Raw genomic sequence first — 20,245 nt, 5'->3', positions numbered from 1 at the left:
ACAAAAGAGAAAAAATCGACTCGGTGTTCAAAGCGGAAGAATGTTGAAGCGGTTTTTCGGATCGAAAGAGAAAGAGCAGCAAGACGGTGGAGGCCAAGCAGCCAGCCTGGACGAGACGGACAGAGACCTAATGGGAGCAGAAGGAGGCACGGCCAGAGAGGCATATGATTTGCGGCTAAGAGTTGCCAAGTAGCTCTTATGATCTAAAAGATTTATGAACGAACTGGATGAAGTCTTTGTGCATACTGAGAAGAAATTAGACATTTACTAAAATGGACTCATTAATCTCCCTAATTCATTGACTTAAACGAAAGCTTTAATTTTTATGACTAACTGTATACTAACTGTTAATGACCTTCCTTTCTTGGGTTCTTAGTCATAGTGTGGGTTCTTTTTCTTTTGTACTGTCTGTATCCCGGGGTTTGTTATTTTAGTTTGTTATTCCCCCCCCTCCCTTTTTTCTCCTTTTCCCTTTTTTTCCTTTTTGTAGTCACGTAGGTGTAACAAAATTTAATAAAGCTACCCTGTTTTCAGGGGATTTTTTTTTTAAAGGATTTGTGCCATTTCTCTATTCCTGTGCTAGCCATCAACATCAAAAGCTAAAACAGCAACGACTCCAATGTGGCCATTCAAAAAAGCTCCCAATAATTTAGCGAGAGACAAGAGAAACAGAAGGGGAAAGACTAAGCCCTGTAGCTTCCCACTTTGTATTTCCTCCCATAAACAGCAACGACTCCAATGTGGCCATTCAAAAAAGCTCCCAATAATTTAGCGAGAGACAAGAGAAACAGAAGGGGAAAGACTAAGCCCTGTAGCTTCCCACTTTGTATTTCCTCCCATTTTGGCACCAATGCATTCACAATCAATACATTTAAAACCAATCCCACAAACACTTAGTAATAATTCCTCCTGTTCATTTGTGTCAAAGAGAAGACTGGAATGCTTGGGCAGGCTTTGTTGTTCTTGACAAGAAACTGATTTTGCTGATTGCTTCAGAATTTTAATTTTTTAAAAACATTCTGCCCAGTGATTGACCATGAATTGCACCATCTTAGCAGGGAGCACCCATTAAGAAATAGCTACCTCCATTATAGCAGGATGTTTGGCTTGCAACCTCCCAACTTTCATGGACAGCTTCAGTTAGGGTTGCCAGGTCCCCTCATCATGCTAGCAGGGGGATTTGAAGGGTGTTCCTAGGATGCCCCGATGCAATGACATCACCCGGAAGGGACATCATCACATCGGGGATGTTGTGTGGCGACACTCTGGTTTGGGGAAAAATTCTATGGTAAAACTGGCTTCAAACCATAGAGTGTTGCCCTCAAACCAGAGCATCGCCATGCTCACACCCAACTTGATGACATCACTTCTGGATGACATCATCGCGTTGGGGACGGGCAGGGTTTCCCTCTGCCAGTCAAATGGCTGGCGGCAGGCAGAAGGCCCCAAAACCAGGGGAACCCCCGCCAGGAGCTGGGGACTGGCGGCAACCGTAGCTTCAGTGTCCCATGGCAGCCATTTTGTGGTGGTGCCCACTCCTCTTTCTTAAAATTCAAATGTGTCTGCAGGCTCAACAAGATTGGGGTCCTCTGTTCTAAGCATTGCATCACACTCTCTTCTTTAGGATATTTTCTCAGGCAGTTATGGCAAAGCTGTAACGTTTCTCAGGGCAACTATGTGTTTTACCCTGTCTCCCCCTAAAGTTGTACAGTGTGGACGCAACCCAGACATGCATCACACGGGCAGTCTCATTAGGGAACTGGGCTGCCTAAGGCAACCCATCAGCCAGACCCTTGGTGGCAAACATGGGATTGCTGTAGTGTACTACCAATAAAAACACACACATATGATTATGAATGTTGATTTACGAGCCACAACAACATCATGGTATGTCTCAGTCTGAGCTGCTCAGCAAGAACCCAACTGCTGCTACAGCACTCCTCTTCAGAGAATTAAAGACGCAGTGATACAAACCAACCCATCGATAGCATACTTCTCCAAATATTTTCTGGACCTGGAACTTTGGAAGAGAAGTCTGAAAGTGAGCATTAACTGACTGAACTTGGCAATCCTGAAACCTGGAGAGTTTCATCTTAGGTATATTTTCAGACTACGAAATTGCAATCGCAGAAGGTAGAACACTGGGCAGAGAACTGTCGGGCTCCAAAGACCTGCGTTAGAGGTTCCAAAGGCCTAAAACTTGCTCAGGGGGATGTTTGAAATCCCCATGTCACTTCAGTGAAGATTTTGAAACTCTTCTTTCCAAAACACACACACACAAAATCCCTTGCCATGTGCTACCATTCAAGAAACACAAGTGCAAACCCCTCGGGCAAGCAGAATCAGTTGCACAGCTCTTTGGATCCTGGCCAATGCTTATTTGCGGTTCAACAGATACTGAAGATCCAACCCACTATTTGTGGTTATTATCTATTAAGCAGTATGCTTAGAAATGATTTCATGTTGCTGGTTTAATGAGGCTGTTAAGCGACCCGTGAGATTTCTGTTTTAGGTTTTGTTGGGTATTTATGATACATTTGTAACTTATAAATTGGCAGATTTGCTAAAAGGGCAAATGAATTTTGCATTGCTACAACTGATTCACACAACATATTTTGCATCCATTTAAACAGTCTACCCTTCTCTGGGTATGCATCCATATGAATACACATGAAGCTGCCTTACACTGAATCAGACCATCAGTCCATTGATTTCAGCATCTACTCAGACTGGCAGCTATGGTTGCCAACTTCCACGTGGGGCGTGGAGATCTCCCACTATTACAACTGATTTCCAGGCAACAGAGATCAGTCCCCCCTGGAGAAAATGGCTGCTTTGGAGGGTGGACTCTGTGACATTGTACCCTGCTGGGGCCCCTCCCCTTCCCAAACCCCACCCTCCCCAGGCTCCCTACCCAGAATCTCCAGGTATTTCCCAGTCCAGAGTTGGCAACCCTACTGGCAGAGGCTCTCTGGGGTCTCAGGCAGAGGTCTTTCATATCATCTACTGCCTGGTCTTGTTAACTGAAGACTGAACCTGGAACCTTCTGCGTGAAAAGCAGAGGCTCTTCCACTAAGCTGCAGTCTCTCCCCAAGACAGGAAAATGAAGTGACAGAGATGGGAATTTCAGTGGTGTTCCTGAGCATCCTATCCTCCTTCCTTCAAAAAATTATTTCCTGATAGCCAAGAGGATGCCTGGGCGCAAACACACAATACAGTGGGATAATAACTAACCTTCTAGAATGGGAATCCCCAAGTTTTTCAGGAGTCTCCCCCAACCCCAGTGAACTCGTTTCTATTGCCTTTCATTTCCACATTACTTTCTGCCAGTCCAAATCCATGGCAGGATAGAATACCAAAGTAGTTATTTTTCATTGCCTTGTACTCAACCCAGTCTGTCTGGCTTCTAGCGCTCAGGCTAGAAATGCAGTTATTTTGTTGAAATGTGGAACAAGTCTCCAGGTCAAGGGCAAAGAAGCCTTTGTGCAACAGGAAGTATCTTCTAAACATTTCTACTCTTGAAAACTTACATTTTAATTAGCTACTGAGATCCAGTGGAACCTGATTTAATCATAATTAGAAAACTACAGTTGGATTTCACAACAATTCTTAATGTACTAAGAATCTGCTCTTGAGTCAAATATTATTGTTTACAGGGGTCATTTCCTGCAGGAACACACAGGAGCAGAGCTCTGGCAGTAAAGAGCCCAGGGGGCGGACACATGCAACAAGCCCCACCCCCTGCTCCCAGCAGCCCTCAGTCAGAGCAAGAAGCAGCCAGGGAAGTTGCGGAGGCCCCCCCCGGTCCAAAACCGTCCAATGGCCCCTTTAAGACCAAGCTTTATTTAGGTACAAGCTCTCCCTCCTCTGCGAGGACAGATCTGCACGCCCCCCCCCAATAGCTAGCAATCCAAAACAGTCCAGTGGAGCCTGAGTGGTGGGTGTTGCCATCTGACACACTTCTGGTGATGTCAGGGGGTGTGGCGTATGCAAATAAGTTATGCTAATGAGTTATGCTAATGAGCTCCTGCACCGCTTTTTCTACGAAATGACCCCTGATTGTTTATAATGCAAAAGTAAAACTATACAAGGATGGGATCACGTCTGTTATGATTTCATGTTAAAGCATATGGACCTTGCAAGCCATTGACAGTTTTGGGCAATGCCAGATGCAGTACTGGAGATGTTTTAAAAGCATCTACAGCAGCCAAAAGGAGCCCCCAATTTGGACTGGAATTGTCCCCCCCCCGCACCATTTTCTTGATGTAAATTACATTCCTGCACCTTCTCCCACAGATGCAATCTGCCATGTAGAGGAAAATATATAGGTATCCAGCCTCTGTATACTTTAGGGTTGCGAACTCTGGCTTTGGAAATTCCTTGAGATTGGTGGTGGTGGTGTGCCCTGGGAGGGATGGAGTTTGGGGAAAGGAGGGAGCTCAGCCAGGATATGATGTCATAGAGTTTACCATCCAAAGTGGACCTTTTTCCAAAGGAACTGATCCCTATAATGTGGAGATCCGGTATAACTCCAGAAGAACCCCAGGTCCCACCTGGGAGCTGGTAATTCTAGTTCATGCTCCCCCCTGCAGGGGAAATAATAGCTCTAGTCAGGGGCAATTTGCATCAGGGAAATGGTAGACAAAAGGGTTCAATGCCCTCTTCCCTCCACACAACAGTGCCCTCTGGATGGTGGCCATAAGGGCCCCAAATTGACATTCTAGAGGTAGAAATTAAAAAGACACCACAAGAACAAACGCCCTCATCGTTCTGACTTCCTTTTCAGACTCAGTTTGAGAGAAGACAACACGTCACCTGGACAGACAAGCCTAATTATTTTTTCAATAATATGACACAAGAGACATGAGCAATAAAATGCATACACGATTAGCAAGTGATTGGGAGGGGGGGGTTGCCTCACATACCAAAATATATTCAACAATAAATGATCACGGTGTATGCTTTTTTGGCAACGCGAAGCTAGAATAATTTCTGAAGGCAATACTCACGCAGTGCATACAGTGAAAGGATTATTCCAGCCAGGCAAAACCCTTCAAAAAACCTGAGTGTGCTGAACATTGTCACATTCACGGAGAGGGCCACGGACAGTCCAAATATCAAAATGAATAGGACAGAGAAGAGGAGCACTGGCCGGCGACCAACCCTAGAGAAAGAAAAGGGGACAAAAACTAAATCTGTTTTATTCCATACTCAGTGGGATATTGCCCTGTGAATTATTATTTTTTTTTAGTTTTTGTTGACAAAAACACACCACAAATACCCCCCCCATGCTGGGATCATGCCAAAACACTTCCCCCCCATTCAAGGAGAGAGGGGGTGGATGGCACAGGGCAGCAATGATACATAGTGGATTGTCCTTTTCAATAATAACATTTCCTTGGCCAGCAAAGTCTCTGCCCCTACCTCTCCCCTCTCTACTAGAGTTGCCTGCCGTAGACTGGGAAATACTTGGGAGATTTGGGGAGTGGAACCTGTGGAGGGCAGGGACCTCAGCAGGTATAATGCCATAGAGTCCACCCTCCAAAGCAGCTGTCTTCTCCAGGGGAACTGATTTTGATTGTCTAGAGATCAACTGTAGCAGGTGGCACCTGGGAGCTGACAACTCTCCTCTCTACAAATAACATTCAGAGGGGCCGCAACTTTTTCTGAGCTAGAACTGATCCTCTTTTCACTCGCTCAATGCTAGAAATGAATGTTCAGAAATACTTTTGTTGCGTCCTTTCCCCGTTCTTGGGTCTTCACAAAGACCAGCTAGGCCCCAACATTTCCTCTGAGGCAAGAGGTTCTGTCCCTTCCCATCCAAGCAAGGCTTCCAGTCCCACAAGACACAGAAATACTTAGGAACCTTGGGCCAAGCTACGTAATGAGATCTAAGGAGGAACTTTTGATAAGGTTGACTTGAATACTTATTGCCTTGCCTGCTATGGACTTATGAGTGCAAGTTAGCTGAGCTGTTTCAGAGCCATGAAGTCAGATTTAACCCAGACTTATTAACCATATATATGTACAAGAATACACCTAAGGAATAACAGCACTAAGAAGAACAGGAATTAGACACGGACCATATTCTTATGCACCCTTGTAAGTATATCCGCAAAAAATACAAGCCCACAAAAATATCTAGTTTTCCATGTGTCCAAAGTTGCCTTTTAAGGCACATCTGTCCCCACAGAAAACATCTCCAGGTCCTTTAAATTTTTCTTGACTGATCATCTACAAGCGAGGCTTACTTGGCTGTTTGCAAATCTGTGAGAGCCAGAGCTGAGGTAGTGGTGACTAGAACTAGGGAGACCTGAGTTCAAATTCTCAGTCATTTACTTCATTGGATAATCTTGGGCCATTCACCATCTCTCAGGCTCACCTACCTCACAGGACTTTTATGAGGACAAAATGGAAGCAGAAGCAGAACCTGAGCTCCTTGATTAAAAGATAAAATATGTTGAGTGGGAGAGAGGTAAGGTGTACACAAAGCAGAGTTTTAGACTTGTGTTTCTAAAGTAGAAGTTCTCCCTGATCAGCAAACAGTTCTCTTTATTGAATATCTCTTGCCCTAACCTTACACTCTCACAAGCGTCCAGCAATTTTATCAGTTTTTGTTTCTGTCTCTAAAGGGCTTTGTGATTTCATTATTAGGTCTGAGGAAATGAGAGAAGGTAAATATAAATAATAAATCACTTTCTACTCACTAACATGCTCTTGTTCCTTACACAGATTATACACGAAAAAGGATGACACCAAATGTCTACTGGATTGAACTGGATTGTTTTGAACTGCACAGAATACACTGCTGGTATTCCTTTAACCACATCCCACGATCCATCTCTCTCACAATGCTGACTGTGTTATGAGTCCATATCCTTATCTGGTTCTCAAAATATCTTGCTGAGGAGGGAGTGGCCCAATCCAAACAGCAGAGCAGGTGAGAAAGCCATGATAACAGCTGTGTGATGGACTGGGGCTATTATCTAGATAAGATCAAAGGCTTAACATCTAATCTAGCCTCAAATGCCTAACATGTTTAATATACCATAATCTCAGATCTGTGCTGGTTACCAAGCAACAGTAAGAGGCACAGGTTGCTCCTATCAGAGATTTAGTTGTCCTTTCACTTTTCGTCATCCATTCTACTTAAAATGTAAGCAATAAATATTTGCTACAGGACCTAGAAAAATAGGGGAAGATCCCCCCCCTCCAAAGTAGCTACTTGTTAACCCCTGAAAAATGAGGGGGGGGATTGTTTACATGTGCTTCAGGTGATTTTTCTGAATGTGGAAAAGCTCATGATAATTTTACTTCTCCTTTGAATTTTGTTCTCCATAGAAGTAGATTCAGCAAAAAAAATTCAGCTGTATCATCATTTCATTAGAAGAACATGAGCTCACGGATCATGCAACATAATTTGGAGAGTTTAAAAACATGAACTTGCAGAGTTTAGCACAGCTTAATAAAATGGGGCCGACAATCAGCTTCAGTGCAGGTGTTCTCAGGTACCTTTAAAAATTTTTTACCTACTTCATTTTGCACAATAACAGCAATCAATGGAAAGCCAACCGTGACATATTTTGTTTTCCTGTCACACGCACTGAAGTGGAAAGCTACAGGAGAACCAGCATCACTAGAGGGGGAAAATGCTGTTTCCATGCAAGAAGTTAATTTATTAGCAGTTTTAAGACAGACAGATTTTAGCTCCTGTAGTCTATGTATATTTTGTCACTTACCAATCAGCTATACATCCTGTGATTAGATAGCCAAAGATTAATCCTACAAGTAGGGAGAATTTTGCAATGTGGACTTTCCAGGCAGAATCACAAACAAGGTCCCACTGGAGATAAAGAGAAAAAAGAAAAAAGATGAGCAAGTGGTTTGCAAACAAACAAACAAAAATGCATGTGCTTTTGTACTTGATAATTGGTGTGTGGGTTTTGTACTCTGTTATCACTTAGCTCTTACGAGAAACCATCCGAAATACTTGTTCTTTATATACATAACTATTAAAAGCAACTAAAAAAGCTTGAGAAAATTTTCTTAAGAGCAATGGCTAGAGAATTTGACTCTTGAGGTAGGGGGAGTGACATCAAATGACATGTATCTATTCTACAGTTTATATACATAGCAGAGATGGAGAAAATGTACACAGAGCATGGCCAACAAATGACATGACATGAACAAATATTACACACACATTTTTATTGAAAAATACGCACATTTGTTTTTTATTAACATTAAATGAAACTGCCAAAAATAAAAACAAAAGGAGTAAAAACAGATACTGATAATGATATTTATTTGTCCAATTATATTTATTTGTCAGAGAGAGAGAGAGAGAGAGAGAGAGAGAGAGAGAGAGAGAGAGGTGGAAAGAAAGAATGAACAAGCGATAAAGGGAAACAAAGAAACCAAATAGATGGGGGAGGGAGGGGAAAGGAAGGGAGAGTGAAAGAAAGGAAAGGAGAGAAAGAGGAAAAGAGAAAGAAAGGTGGAAAGAAAGCAAATAGATGGGGAGGGAGGGAGGAAGGGGGAAAGAGAGGGAAAAACAAATACATGGAGGAGGGAGGGGAAGGGGAGAGAGAGAAAGAAAGAAAGAAAGAAAGAAAGAAAGAAAGAAAGAAAGAAAGAAAGAAAGAAAGAAAGAAAGAAAGAAAGAGCAAATAGATGGGAAGGAAGGAAGGAAGGAAGAGAGAGAGAGAGAAAGAGAAAGGTGGAAAGAATGAAAGAAGTAGAAAGGAAGGAGAGAAAGAAAGAGAAACAGAAACAAAGAAAGCAAATAGGTGGGGGAGGGAGGGGGAGGAAAGAAGTCAGAGAGAGAAAGAAAAGTGAAAATAAAGAGGTGGAAAGAAAGCAAATAGATGGGGGAGGGAGGAAGAGAGAGAGGGGGGAAGAAAGCAATTAAATGGAGAGGGAGAGAGAGGTGGAAAGATTTAAAGAGACAAACGCCTTCTCCAAGCTGGCCAGTGGGGGAGGTGCTTTGAGAATGCATTTAGAGTTGCTTATTTCCTCTGCTCCCCCCACCTCAGGCCTTCCTAGGGAGGGGAACACTTCCTGGGGAAGGGAAGACCACTTCCCCAGCCATCCTGCCAGGAGCCAAACGATGTGTGAAAGATGCGGCTCCGGAGCTGCAGTTTGGCCACCCCTGATCTAGCCTTTGAGCAACAAAGGCTTTGAAAATTAGCTGCACCTTGCTTTCGGTCACTAAAGTCAACATGACTGCATTTTGATATAAGCAACATTTTGAGGATATTTTTTTACCTGGCTTAGCTGCATTGCTTTCCAGAAAGATTATTTACATCAGTTATATTAGTTTCAGAACCCCATTGAGAATGGGCAACTCTGATTTAAACTGAGCCAGGAATAAGAGAGCACTGATTGATCAGTGCTTTTCCATTCCTTTCTTCCTCAAGCCTTGGGGAAATTAATATTAGGGAATGAGGAAGAAACCAAAAACTCGGTTTGATTGCCAGCAAAGCTATTAAAATTCTTTGTTGGGAGGAAAGTAGATGAAGCAGATACAATTCACCAGGTACTGCTCCCAGACAGCCTCCATTCATTTCAACAGGACTTGGGCAGGAATGAAGGCTATGCAGTGGTCAGGGCCGGCTCACCCACTAGGCAAACTAGACTTTTGCCTAGGGTGGGCCCCTGGGAGGGTGCCAAACTGCCTTGCTGCCCTCCTCCCCGCCAAAAGTCTTGCTGCTCAGTGCTCACAAAACACATGTCACGCAGGCCAGCGCGCCCATGCTGCTCTGCATCATGTGCCAGTTGCCACCATCCAGATAGGGCACTCCCGCCTGCCCCAACTCGCACATGCCCATTGCTGCCCTGCATACGCCCAATGCCGATTTGCCGCCCATCACCATCCTCTGAGCCAACCAGCGGGAGCGAATCATCATTCACAACAACACTGAGGGGGCGCCCCGCTGGCCTGCCGCCCCTCCCCTCCCTCGCCTAAACAGGGTAGCCTGCCGCTGCCGCCTGTGCCGGGCTGCAGCTCTCCCACCTAGCGGCAGCAGCGATGGCGCAGCTCACACTCCCACTCCTTCTCCAGCACACTTGGGCGTCGACAACAGCAACTTCTTGGTTGAGCCCACTGGCTCTGTTGTGACGGGGGCTAAGCCGAGCAAGGCTCCAGGGCGCTCAGGGCAGCTCCGGGCTGGGGCCAGCCCCCAGCCCCCTCCCGTCTCACCCCCTGCAGCCAGGTTGTTCCAGTAAGTGCCTGGCATACAGCAGCCTGACTAGGGGGAAAAAACAATACAACAACTTTTCCCTTGGAAAGGTATCAGGCCTTAATTTACAGTTTCTGTCCTTTCCACCTGATGATCTCTCCCCCCCCCCGCCGCCTTTTCTGCTTGCCAGAGAGAGAGACCGACCATCGGGATCCTGCCTCCACCCAGCCCGCCCCCGGCGCCTCTTTGGGGGAGTCCTCGGGTCACCCGCCTCTTTTCCCCACTGCCAAAGGTCCTGAACCCAATTAATGGCTAATAATTATCCAGGTGCTACCTGGCAGGGGGAAGACAGCAGCGGGGGAAGAGCCAGGGAGAGAAAGGCCCCCCTGATTTGAGCGTGCCCTGAATGAGAGCTCTCAGCACTAGCAGATGGGGGGGGGGGAGAGGCGGACTCTCTGGAACCGACTTTGAGCTGGCCGGTTCGCCTTGTGTGCAAAAAAACCTGGAGTAGTAATGCCAGGTCACAGACTGTCAATCAAATCCTGGGTTGCCTTGACAAATACAGGTTTCATGGCCTTCTCAGGATTACCTGGAAAGGCATCATCGAGAGAACAAGGCAGGATATTTGTATTCAGACATTATGAGAAACCATAGTTCAGACTAACCATAATTAATAGATCAACTTCAGATCCTGTCTTTAGATCCTGATTTGAGATATGCTAACTAACCACAGCTAGTAGGATGGCCTGCATTCTACCACACTAAACATAGTTAGTTTAAATACACCATGGTTTCATGTTATGTCTGAAGCTGAAGGAATGCCTGCAAAAATGTTCATTTAAAACCCATTTGGGTGTGTGTGTGTATGTGTGAATGTTTACACAGTGCAGGTTTCTAGTACCAAAGGAGTGCTTTAAACTATGCCTGAAAATTATAAATCCCATTGTGAGGAAAATCTTAGAACAATTCGTTCATTTGCTCTTGTTACTTCTTACTCCCGGAACCTGGTCCCAGAACTGAAATTCCTTTCTCCCCCCCAAATCCCTTCCAACAATACCCACTTCCTTTATATCACCTCCATGCCTAGCCATAACAAAAGTCCTGTAGCACAATCCAATGAGCATCATCTTTGCAGCCATTCTACTGATGGGTTACTCCCAAGTGGGTGGGTGTAGGACTGCACTGCAGCCTTAAGTATGTGCAACTAGACTTGATCCTATTTATCCTTCATTGAGCTTGTCTCTCTTTCCCATCCTTTGCATGTTTTACCTACTATCAATAACAGGACCCACATTTTTAACATGTGCACTCTGTAAAATGACATACATCAATTAGTTCACCATTTGCTACCAGTAGTAGTTGTCATTTCTGAGACCCTGCAATAAAAGCGTCTTCATCACATTCTCTCACTATCCAAAGAATGGTTTTCAACAGATCCAATGTAATAAGAAAATGGCCGAAACTCTGCCCCATTTCCCAAAACTGCTCAACAACTTCAAACAGCTTACAAGAGAGAGAAAACACAATGGCACCAGAGCGCCTGTTCCTTGGCGGCCTTAACACCGCTGGGATAAAAGTTTCCCAGGGCTTGCATCAGCTGGAAGGCATGGATCCCACATTTGCTACATCACAAGGTACAGAAGCCTGAACCACATTGACAAGAGTTCCCTCAGATCTCTCCACAAATCCTCTTTTCATAACAGAAGAGCTGCCTGACCACATCTTTCTGCATTAAGGAAGTCTGCGGACAACACAAGATTTTGACATCTTGATACAGACACAGAGGGTGAGGGTCTTTTGGGGGGGCACAACCACACAAAACGTGCCGTTTGGGAGAGGAGAGTGCAGGTCCAAAAGAACATTTGTACCATTCAAAAAACTTAGTTACGCAACAATTGCAGTCCATTAGCTGATGAAAAATGTAAAGTGGGGAGTCCGGGCTCTTCTACAACCCCAGATCCTGAGCAAACATGCCCAATTATCCTCCCCCTACCAAAAGACACTCCCCACCCTTCAATCTCCATGGCTAGTCTCCATAGAGTGTTCACCAGCGTTTCACAGATGAAAGACAGTGTTCTAGAATACAGTGAACAGATGTAGCCCATGTGCTAAAAACTGAGGCCTGTTCTATTGTGTTTGTGCATCTGAGATCGGTTTTTAAAAATATCCCTCACTTCAAATACAATTTTGTTGGCGTTCATCATGAGGCTTTTTTCCCTTGAAGCCTGAATACAACACACCTCTGTGTCAGTGCTGCCAAATTCTCAGTTCTGAGGATTTTCTCCCACTCTAAGGGTCTGGTCACACGGACGTTTAGTGCGGGATTCGCTGCAGATCCCTCCCGCATTAAAGGTTCCTGTCTACATAGGCAAACCCGCCTCCCGCACAGAAGCCGGCAGTCCCGTGGTTTCCGCTCTTTTATCCGTGTTTTTTTTACACCCGTTGGGACAGGTGTTTTCCGATATTTAGCGCTTTGTATCCGCGGTTTTGGTATCTGGACAGCAATCCGCCGTGACCACGCTACCCTCCCCCCCGTTTTTTTTTGTGTGTGTGTGTTTCCGGTTTTAGTTATGCGCTTGTGCAAACAGGCGCTAGCTTTTATTTTGGTCTTTTTAAAATGAAACACGCTAACGAAGGAGTAAGCCCCACTGAGCTGACTGCATTCCACTGCACTCCGTCGGCTGCCTAGCAAGCAAGCGGCTCTCGTCTCCTCCCCCACGTTCATTTTGCCGCTGATATCTGACACACAAGCTGCCAGGCGGCAGCAGCAGCGGCAGCAGGGGAGGTGAAGCCGGGGGAGGGGAGGCGAGGCGGCAAAGGCGGCTCTGGTTCCTGGTTACTCTCCCGCTTACTCATTGCTGGGAGGTGGGGGGGCGCAGCGGACTGAGCACCCCTCTCAAGTTACTTCCAGCGCCGACGGAGAAAACTGTCAGTACAACACACTGGACACCTTTAAGAACAACTGCTGCCCCCCCACCTCCTCCTCGGTCTAGCTCTCCCTTCCCGAGTTTCCTCCTTCCCTTCTGCATAGAAAGCCAGGAGTCTTCGACTGTTGACAGGAGGAATTAATTTTAATTAGTTTGTATGTACGCCCAAGCGCATGGAAAGACAAGCGCATGCGCAGGGTTTTTTTTTTAAAAAATTAAATACCCGCGCCGCTGCGAGGACGGCGCGGTGTGTGAACACTAAATCGTGCGAGTGAAGCGGAAGACAGAGGGACCGTCTGACCACCTCCAAGTGATATAGAATGTCCCGGATATAAGAACTGCGGGACAACTAGCGTGGTAAGAGGTCCGTGTGACCAGACCCTAAATCTCACAGATTGTGACAACAAAGCCTGGTGTACACAAGAAAAACACACATGTATGTTGGGGCAGCATGCTATATTTGTAAATTACAATCACATACCACTATGCCATTCCAAATTTATAAAAGACTGCGAACGGAGAGAAAAGACCCAACAAGGAATTTCCTTACAGTCCAAACCAGGGGTGTTGAACTTATGAAGACAGAATGTGATGCAAGTGTTAACTCAGTCAGGTGATGAGTATGATAAATGATCAAAATGCAAAAATGCACTAATTTATTAACACTAATTAAATTAGCACTAATTAGTACTATTTATTTATGAATTAGGGTTTTTTTAGTCGCTGCTCACCCAAAGGGTCCTGCGACAACTTAGAACATTAAAACCATATAAATAGGAGGTGGTATAGAACTCTGGGACTTCCGGGCTGCTGAAGGGAGCCACACAGCACGCTGTGCAGTGAACTTTTTTAAAAAAAACGTTTAATTGGGTTTCTTCTCACATATTTACTGAAACGACTACTACTTGGAAGTAGTTGTTTAAATAAATATAATTCCACTAATGGTCCACTTGTAGTGAAGCTGTATCTTCAGCAAAGACTTCAAAGCTGAGCGGCCTTGAGGCTTTGAAGTTGTGCTTTGAACTTAAAAAAAGCTTCCAGGAAGCCTCTAAGAAGATATCAGATAGTAATTGATTTAAAAAACTGAGTTGCAGAAATTCACTGTTGACCTATTGTGTATCTGTGAGCAAAACTGAACTGCAATTCTCCTGTGTCTCCAACACCTGAGTGTAAAACTGGCATTATAGCAAACTGCTAAATCATAAACCTAGATAAATGTACTGAAAACAATTTCATGTTTTAAGGACATTCATTTTAAAGCTTGACAGAATCAAAACAGCTGAAGCTCTAAAACAGCTCTTTTCTAACTTAAATATATATATATATTGTACTAAAATGGGCAACACCGAAATCAGATTGATTATATAATTTGCAGTCAAAGATGGAGAAGCTCTATCCAGTCAGTAAAAACAAGACCTGGAGCTGACTGTGGTTCAGATCATGAGCTACTCATTGCAAAATTCAGACTTAAACTGAAGAAAATCGGGAAAACCATGAGGCCATTCAGGTTTGACCTAGATCACATCCCTGATGAATATACAGTAGAGGTGAAGAATAGATTCAAGGGTCTGGATTTGATAGATAGAGTGCCTGAAGAACTATGGACGGAGGTTCGTGACATTGTACAGGAGGCAGCAATCACCACCATACCAAAGAAAAAGAAATGCAAGAAAGCAAAATGGCTTTCTGATGAGGCTTTACAAATAGCAGAGGAAAGAAGGAAAGCGAAAGGCAAAGGCGAAAAGGAAAGATTTACCCAACTGAACGCAGATTTCCAGAGAACAGCAAGGAGAGATAAGGAGGCCTTCCTGAATGAACAGTGCAAAGTAATAGAAGAAAACAATAGAATGGGAAGGACTAGAGATCTCTTCAAGAAAGTTGGACACAAGCAGTTCTCGAAAGAGCTCTCTCAGTCCCACCTACCTCACAGGGTGTCTGTTGTGGGGAGGGGAGGGAAGGGAGATTGTAAACTGCTCTGAGACTCCTTTGGGTAGTGAAGGGCAGGGTACAAATCCAATCTCTTCCTCTTCTCTTCTTCTTTCCAATACCTGGCAAAAACCAGTAATCAGATGTAGTGGCTATTTGCTGATCTCTAGGAATGTCAGGCAGATAATTCAGCAATAATTACTTTGGCTTATAAGGAATTTGTATACCTAGCCCAACTGATAATAATTTAACCACTTGCTTCCAAAAATTGGAGGCATGTATACATGACCACCATATGTGAAAAAAAATCTGCTTTGTCTTCTTTACAGAACCAACATTGGCTGGAATGAGACTTACAAATCTTTACCAGCCTTATAGGAGAGAAATACCATCTATTAATCATTTTCAACAAGTTTTCTCTAAAAGACAGGCCAACAGTAAAATTAGTGCTGCAAGTAAAAATAAATTTCCCTGTTGAATCATCTAGACTATTACCTACACTTTTATGCCACCTACAGCGAAAATATTGATCAGGTTTGAGTAAGATTTTCAATAAATAAGAATACATCCTTGAAATAAAACTGTTACCATCTGCTTAAAGTAGTTCCTCAAACTCTGTTGTAGGTCTGCAAGATAGCATTTTTTGTATCAGTTTGCAAAGGTACCCTCTGACTTGGAGATATTCAAATACTAAAATACTGGGCACCATCATTTCTTTTACATCACTATGCAGGATTACTTGGTTATTAATTATCAAATTTCTGTAAGTACTGCATCCTGAAAATTCCAATGTTCTTAAAGGGGAAAATTCCAAACCTGCCTCATCAATCATGTCCTTAATAGTGGAAGCTAAAGGAGAGAATCTTGGTGACAATTTTTTTTAACTTCATCCCATACACTAAGTATAGCATTTATGATGGTGTTATCGTTATTATAATCTTCCTATTTTCTCACCCAAGGGCAACTCTTCAGAGGTATTCTTACAAAGGATTGTTCTATAAAGGGTGGAGTATTTTGAACAGTATTTGATGACCAGTCTTTCAGCCACTTTAACCTGGTAGCTTGGTAATATAATTTAAGGTTGGATATCTCTAATTTTTATCATACATATTATTGATTTCTTTTTATTCCAGATAAAAGTATTTAATAATGATTGCCACCCTCTTAACATCTTTAGTGAGAAGTCAGCTGGGAGGTTTCTAAATAGAAAATTTAGTTTAGAGAGAATCATCATTGTTATCATATTAATGCATCCAAGAAGAGACATACTTAAAGCTTCCCAAATTTCAAGCTGCTTTTTTATTTTCATTTCAGCTGTCACTGGATCACCATTGATTTTTTAAAGACTATTGTTGTTCTTATTACTGTGCGACTGAACAACAACAACAACAACTAAAATGGGCAAAAAACGCTGCCGTATCTCTCAGAAGTCAAATACCCCCCCCCCAAGAAACAAGCACCTCTGGTTAAAAATTCAGAATACCAGTTCTTTGGACACACATAATAATAGATTTGCTTATCTAGACTCCAATGTTCCTGCTCCTTTTAACCCTTCAACGGACAGTTGCTTATCTCTCAGTGCAGAGAGTACATTACAAGAGCAGTAAAGCACTCCATCACCAGACAAAGCCCTGCAGAACGCTTGATGGGGCGGCAAGCTGACATCTCTGCCGAACCGGGTACTCTGGACATCTGGTGAGAATCGGTGGTTTCGGGGACACCACGGAAGTTCCAGCTGGGCAATCCTTTATTCACCAGGAACTACAGGGAAGGGCCAATCTGGATCCCGGCTTCTGTGTTCAGTGTGACCGGGCCGGTCTCCTATGAGGTGGCTGATACCGCTGGCAGGATACTCTGGAAACACACTGACCAGCTGTGGCAGCGTTGGCCAGAGTGGATGCAGGGACAGGACAGAGACAGGATTTAGCCTGGAGCAACCAAGGACTGAACCAGTGACTGTGGTGGAGATGAGCAGAGTTGGTCCAGCAGCACCAGAAACTCTGTCGGTTCTGAGTAGTTCTTCCACTCCTGCTGGCAGGGTAGAGCCTGATGCCAATGCCAGGATACCCATCAGTGGGGCTTCTACAACAGAAGGCTTGCACAGGTCACAGCAGGTACGCCACCCCCCTGCATACCTAAGTGACTTTGCTTGCAATGGGGTATCGCAAACTTAGGAGGAAGGGGTGTTATGTACTGGGTCTTGGGTCTGAGCAAAGGCTCCAAAGGCCTTCAAGACTATTGGTTATATTGCTGGTAACTAGGCTTGCCAAGTCCCCTTGGGGGGCGGGGAAACCCCCGCCCGAGAGGCCCGTTACCCGCCGCTGGCGGATTGGGCCCCGAGGGGAACCCCACCCCCAAAGTACACGCCATGCCCGGCATCAGCATGTCACCCGGAAGTGACGCGATCACGTCGGGCACGTTGGGGCGGGGCCACAATCATCCGAGGGAAAACTCTATGTGCCTGACATGATTGCGTCACTTCTGGGTGACATAATTGCGGTGCGCGCTTTGCACGCGCGCATGGACTCCCAGGCAAAGACTGGACTCCCCTGCTATACAACAGGTGAGGACTTGGCCACCCTACTGATAACAGCCAATCATGTTTGTTGCTTATTACCCAATAGCTACACTGTTAACAGTTACTTTGTGTATAGTTCAGGCAAATGAAGGATTCTAGCTGCCTACTTGGTATTGGTCGTTGTTAAAGGTGGGTGTGGTTTTTACAAGTATAAATTGGTTCCTGTTGAGCCTGTGTCTTTGGTTCAGAAGTTCAATAAAGAAGGATGTTATTATGAAAAGAGCTGCCTCATCTCAATACTTAATAGTCCTCTATATCAGGGGTGTCAAACATGCGACCCGGGGGCCGAATCAGGCCCCCAACATGTTTTCCCCTGGGTCCTAGACTCAGAACTCTGAGCATGAGATTTCTGTAGTGTATGTCAATAAATCAAAAGTAGGTTTGCAGCTTACAGATACACACCTGAACAGCATACTCAAGATTGCAACAGCACAGACATTTTGATGCAATAATTCAGAGCAAGAGGTGTCAGTTATCAGACACTGTTAAATAAACAAAATATTGCAAGAGTCCTAATGTTTTAAGCATGTTTTTATTTTAAGTAAAAGACACCCTTTGTGTTTGTGTCCTTTATAAAGTTTATATCTCCACTACTTGGCATTACATTTTATGACACGCGTGGCCTGGCCCAACAAGGTTTCATTTATGTGAGATCCAGCCCTCCTAACAAATGTGTTCGACACCCCTGCTCTTCTGTTTTTTCTCTCTCCCTAGAACCACTAGCTGTTGCAGTGAGAGAAGAATCAAAAATATACGGCATCAAAACAGGACCAGTTCAACATGAGATTGGTCTTTATTCAGATGACACTGTCATTTTCTTAACAAATATTGAACAATCCAGTAGAGTATTAGAAAAGCTTATTACACAATATGGGAATGTTTCCGGGTACAAACTGAATTTGGATAAATCAGAGATGATTTGTCTTAATACAAATCTAAATGAGTGTAAAAAAGATAATTGGATTTGAAGTTGTCAGATCAAATTAGGTATCTTGGTATCAGGATAAATAAGAACAACAATAGTCTTTAAAAAATCAATGGTGATCCAGTGACAGCTGAAATGAAAATAAAAAAGCAGCTTGAAATTTGGGAAGCTTTAAGTATGTCTCTTCTTGGATGCATTAATATGATAACAATGATGATTCTCTCTAAACTAAATTTTCTATTTAGAAACCTCCCAGCTGACTTCTCACTAAAGATGTTAAGAGGGTGGCAATCATTATTAAATACTTTTATCTGGAATAAAAAGAAATCAATAATATGTATGATAAAAATTAGAGATATCCAACCTTAAATTATATTACCAAGCTACCAGGTTAAAGTGGCTGAAAGACTGGTCATCAAATACTGTTCAAAATACTCCACCCTTTATAGAACAATCCTTTGTAAGAATACCTCTGAAGAGTTGCCCTTGGGTGAGAAAATAGGAAGATTATAATAACGATAACACCATCATAAATGCTATACTTAGTGTATGGGATGAAGTTAAAAAAAATTGTCACCAAGATTCTCTCCTTTAGCTTCCACTATTAAGGACATGATTGATGAGGCAGGTTTGGAATTTTCCCCTTTAAGAACATTGGAATTTTCAGGATGCAGTACTTACAGAAATTTGATAATTAATAACCAAGTAATCCTGCATAGTGATGTAAAAGAAATGATGGTGCCCAGTATTTTAGTATTTGAATATCTCCAAGTCAGAGGGTACCTTTGCAAACTGATACAAAAAATGCTATCTTGCAGACCTACAACAGAGTTTGAGGAACTACTTTAAGCAGATGGTAACAGTTTTATTTCAAGGATGTATTCTTATTTATTGAAAATCTTACTCAAACCTGATCAATATTTTCGCTGTAGGTGGCATAAAAGTGTAGGTAATAGTCTAGATGATTCAACATGGAAATTTATTTTTACTTGCAGCACTAATTTTACTGTTGGCCTGTCTTTTAGAGAAAACTTGTTGAAAATGATTAATAGATGGTATTTCTCTCCTATAAGGCTGGTAAAGATTTGTAAGTCTCATTCCAGCCAATGTTGGTTCTGTAAAGAAGACAAAGCAGATTTTTTTTCACATATGGTGGTCATGTATACATGCCTCCAATTTTTGGAAGCAAGTGGTTAAATTATTATCAGTTGGGCTAGGTATACAAATTCCTTATAAGCCAAAGTAATTATTGCTGAATTATCTGCCTGACATTCCTAGAGATCAGCAAATAGCCACTACATCTGATTACTGGTTTTTGCCAGGTATTGGAAAGAAGAAGAGAAGAGGAAGAGATTGGATTTGTGCCCTGCCCTTCACTACCCAAAGGAGTCTCAGAGCAGTTTACAATCTCCCTTCCCTCCCCTCCCCACAACAGACACCCTGTGAGGTAGGTGGGACTGAGAGAGCTCTTTCGAGAACTGCTTGTGTGAGAACAGATCTGAAAGAACTTGCAACTGACCCAAGGTCACACCAGGAGCTGCATGTGGAGGAGTGGGGAATCAAACCTGGTTCTCTCAGATTAGAGTTCACAAGAGGGGGACCCGCGATACTCGCGGGGGGGGAGAGAAGAGCCCCGTCTCCTCCATCCCCCCCATTCTCCCTGAGGCAGCGGGGGCGGCGGCAGCGGTGAGGCCGGTGTTCGCCCCCC

At 43.7% G+C, this 20,245-nt stretch overlaps 1 protein-coding gene across 1 annotated transcript in view; it reads right to left on the bottom strand.

The window, feature by feature from the left end:
* The window catches only part of SLC22A23 (solute carrier family 22 member 23), a 171,011-nt gene that overhangs the window by 105,661 nt on the left and 45,105 nt on the right, over window positions 1-20,245 (bottom strand). Inside the window, 2 exon segments of the mRNA XM_015427179.1 lie at window positions 5,010-5,164; window positions 7,740-7,843. Of these exon segments, the coding sequence (XP_015282665.1) occupies window positions 5,010-5,164; window positions 7,740-7,843 (259 nt within the window).

Source organism: Gekko japonicus, unplaced genomic scaffold (assembly GCF_001447785.1).
Source record: "Gekko japonicus isolate JY-2015 unplaced genomic scaffold, Gekko_japonicus_V1.1 scaffold812, whole genome shotgun sequence".
Taxonomy (NCBI): domain Eukaryota; kingdom Metazoa; phylum Chordata; class Lepidosauria; order Squamata; family Gekkonidae; genus Gekko; species Gekko japonicus.
The sequence above is the reverse complement of the archived record's forward strand: the minus strand, read 5'-3'. Positions and strand labels throughout refer to the sequence as shown.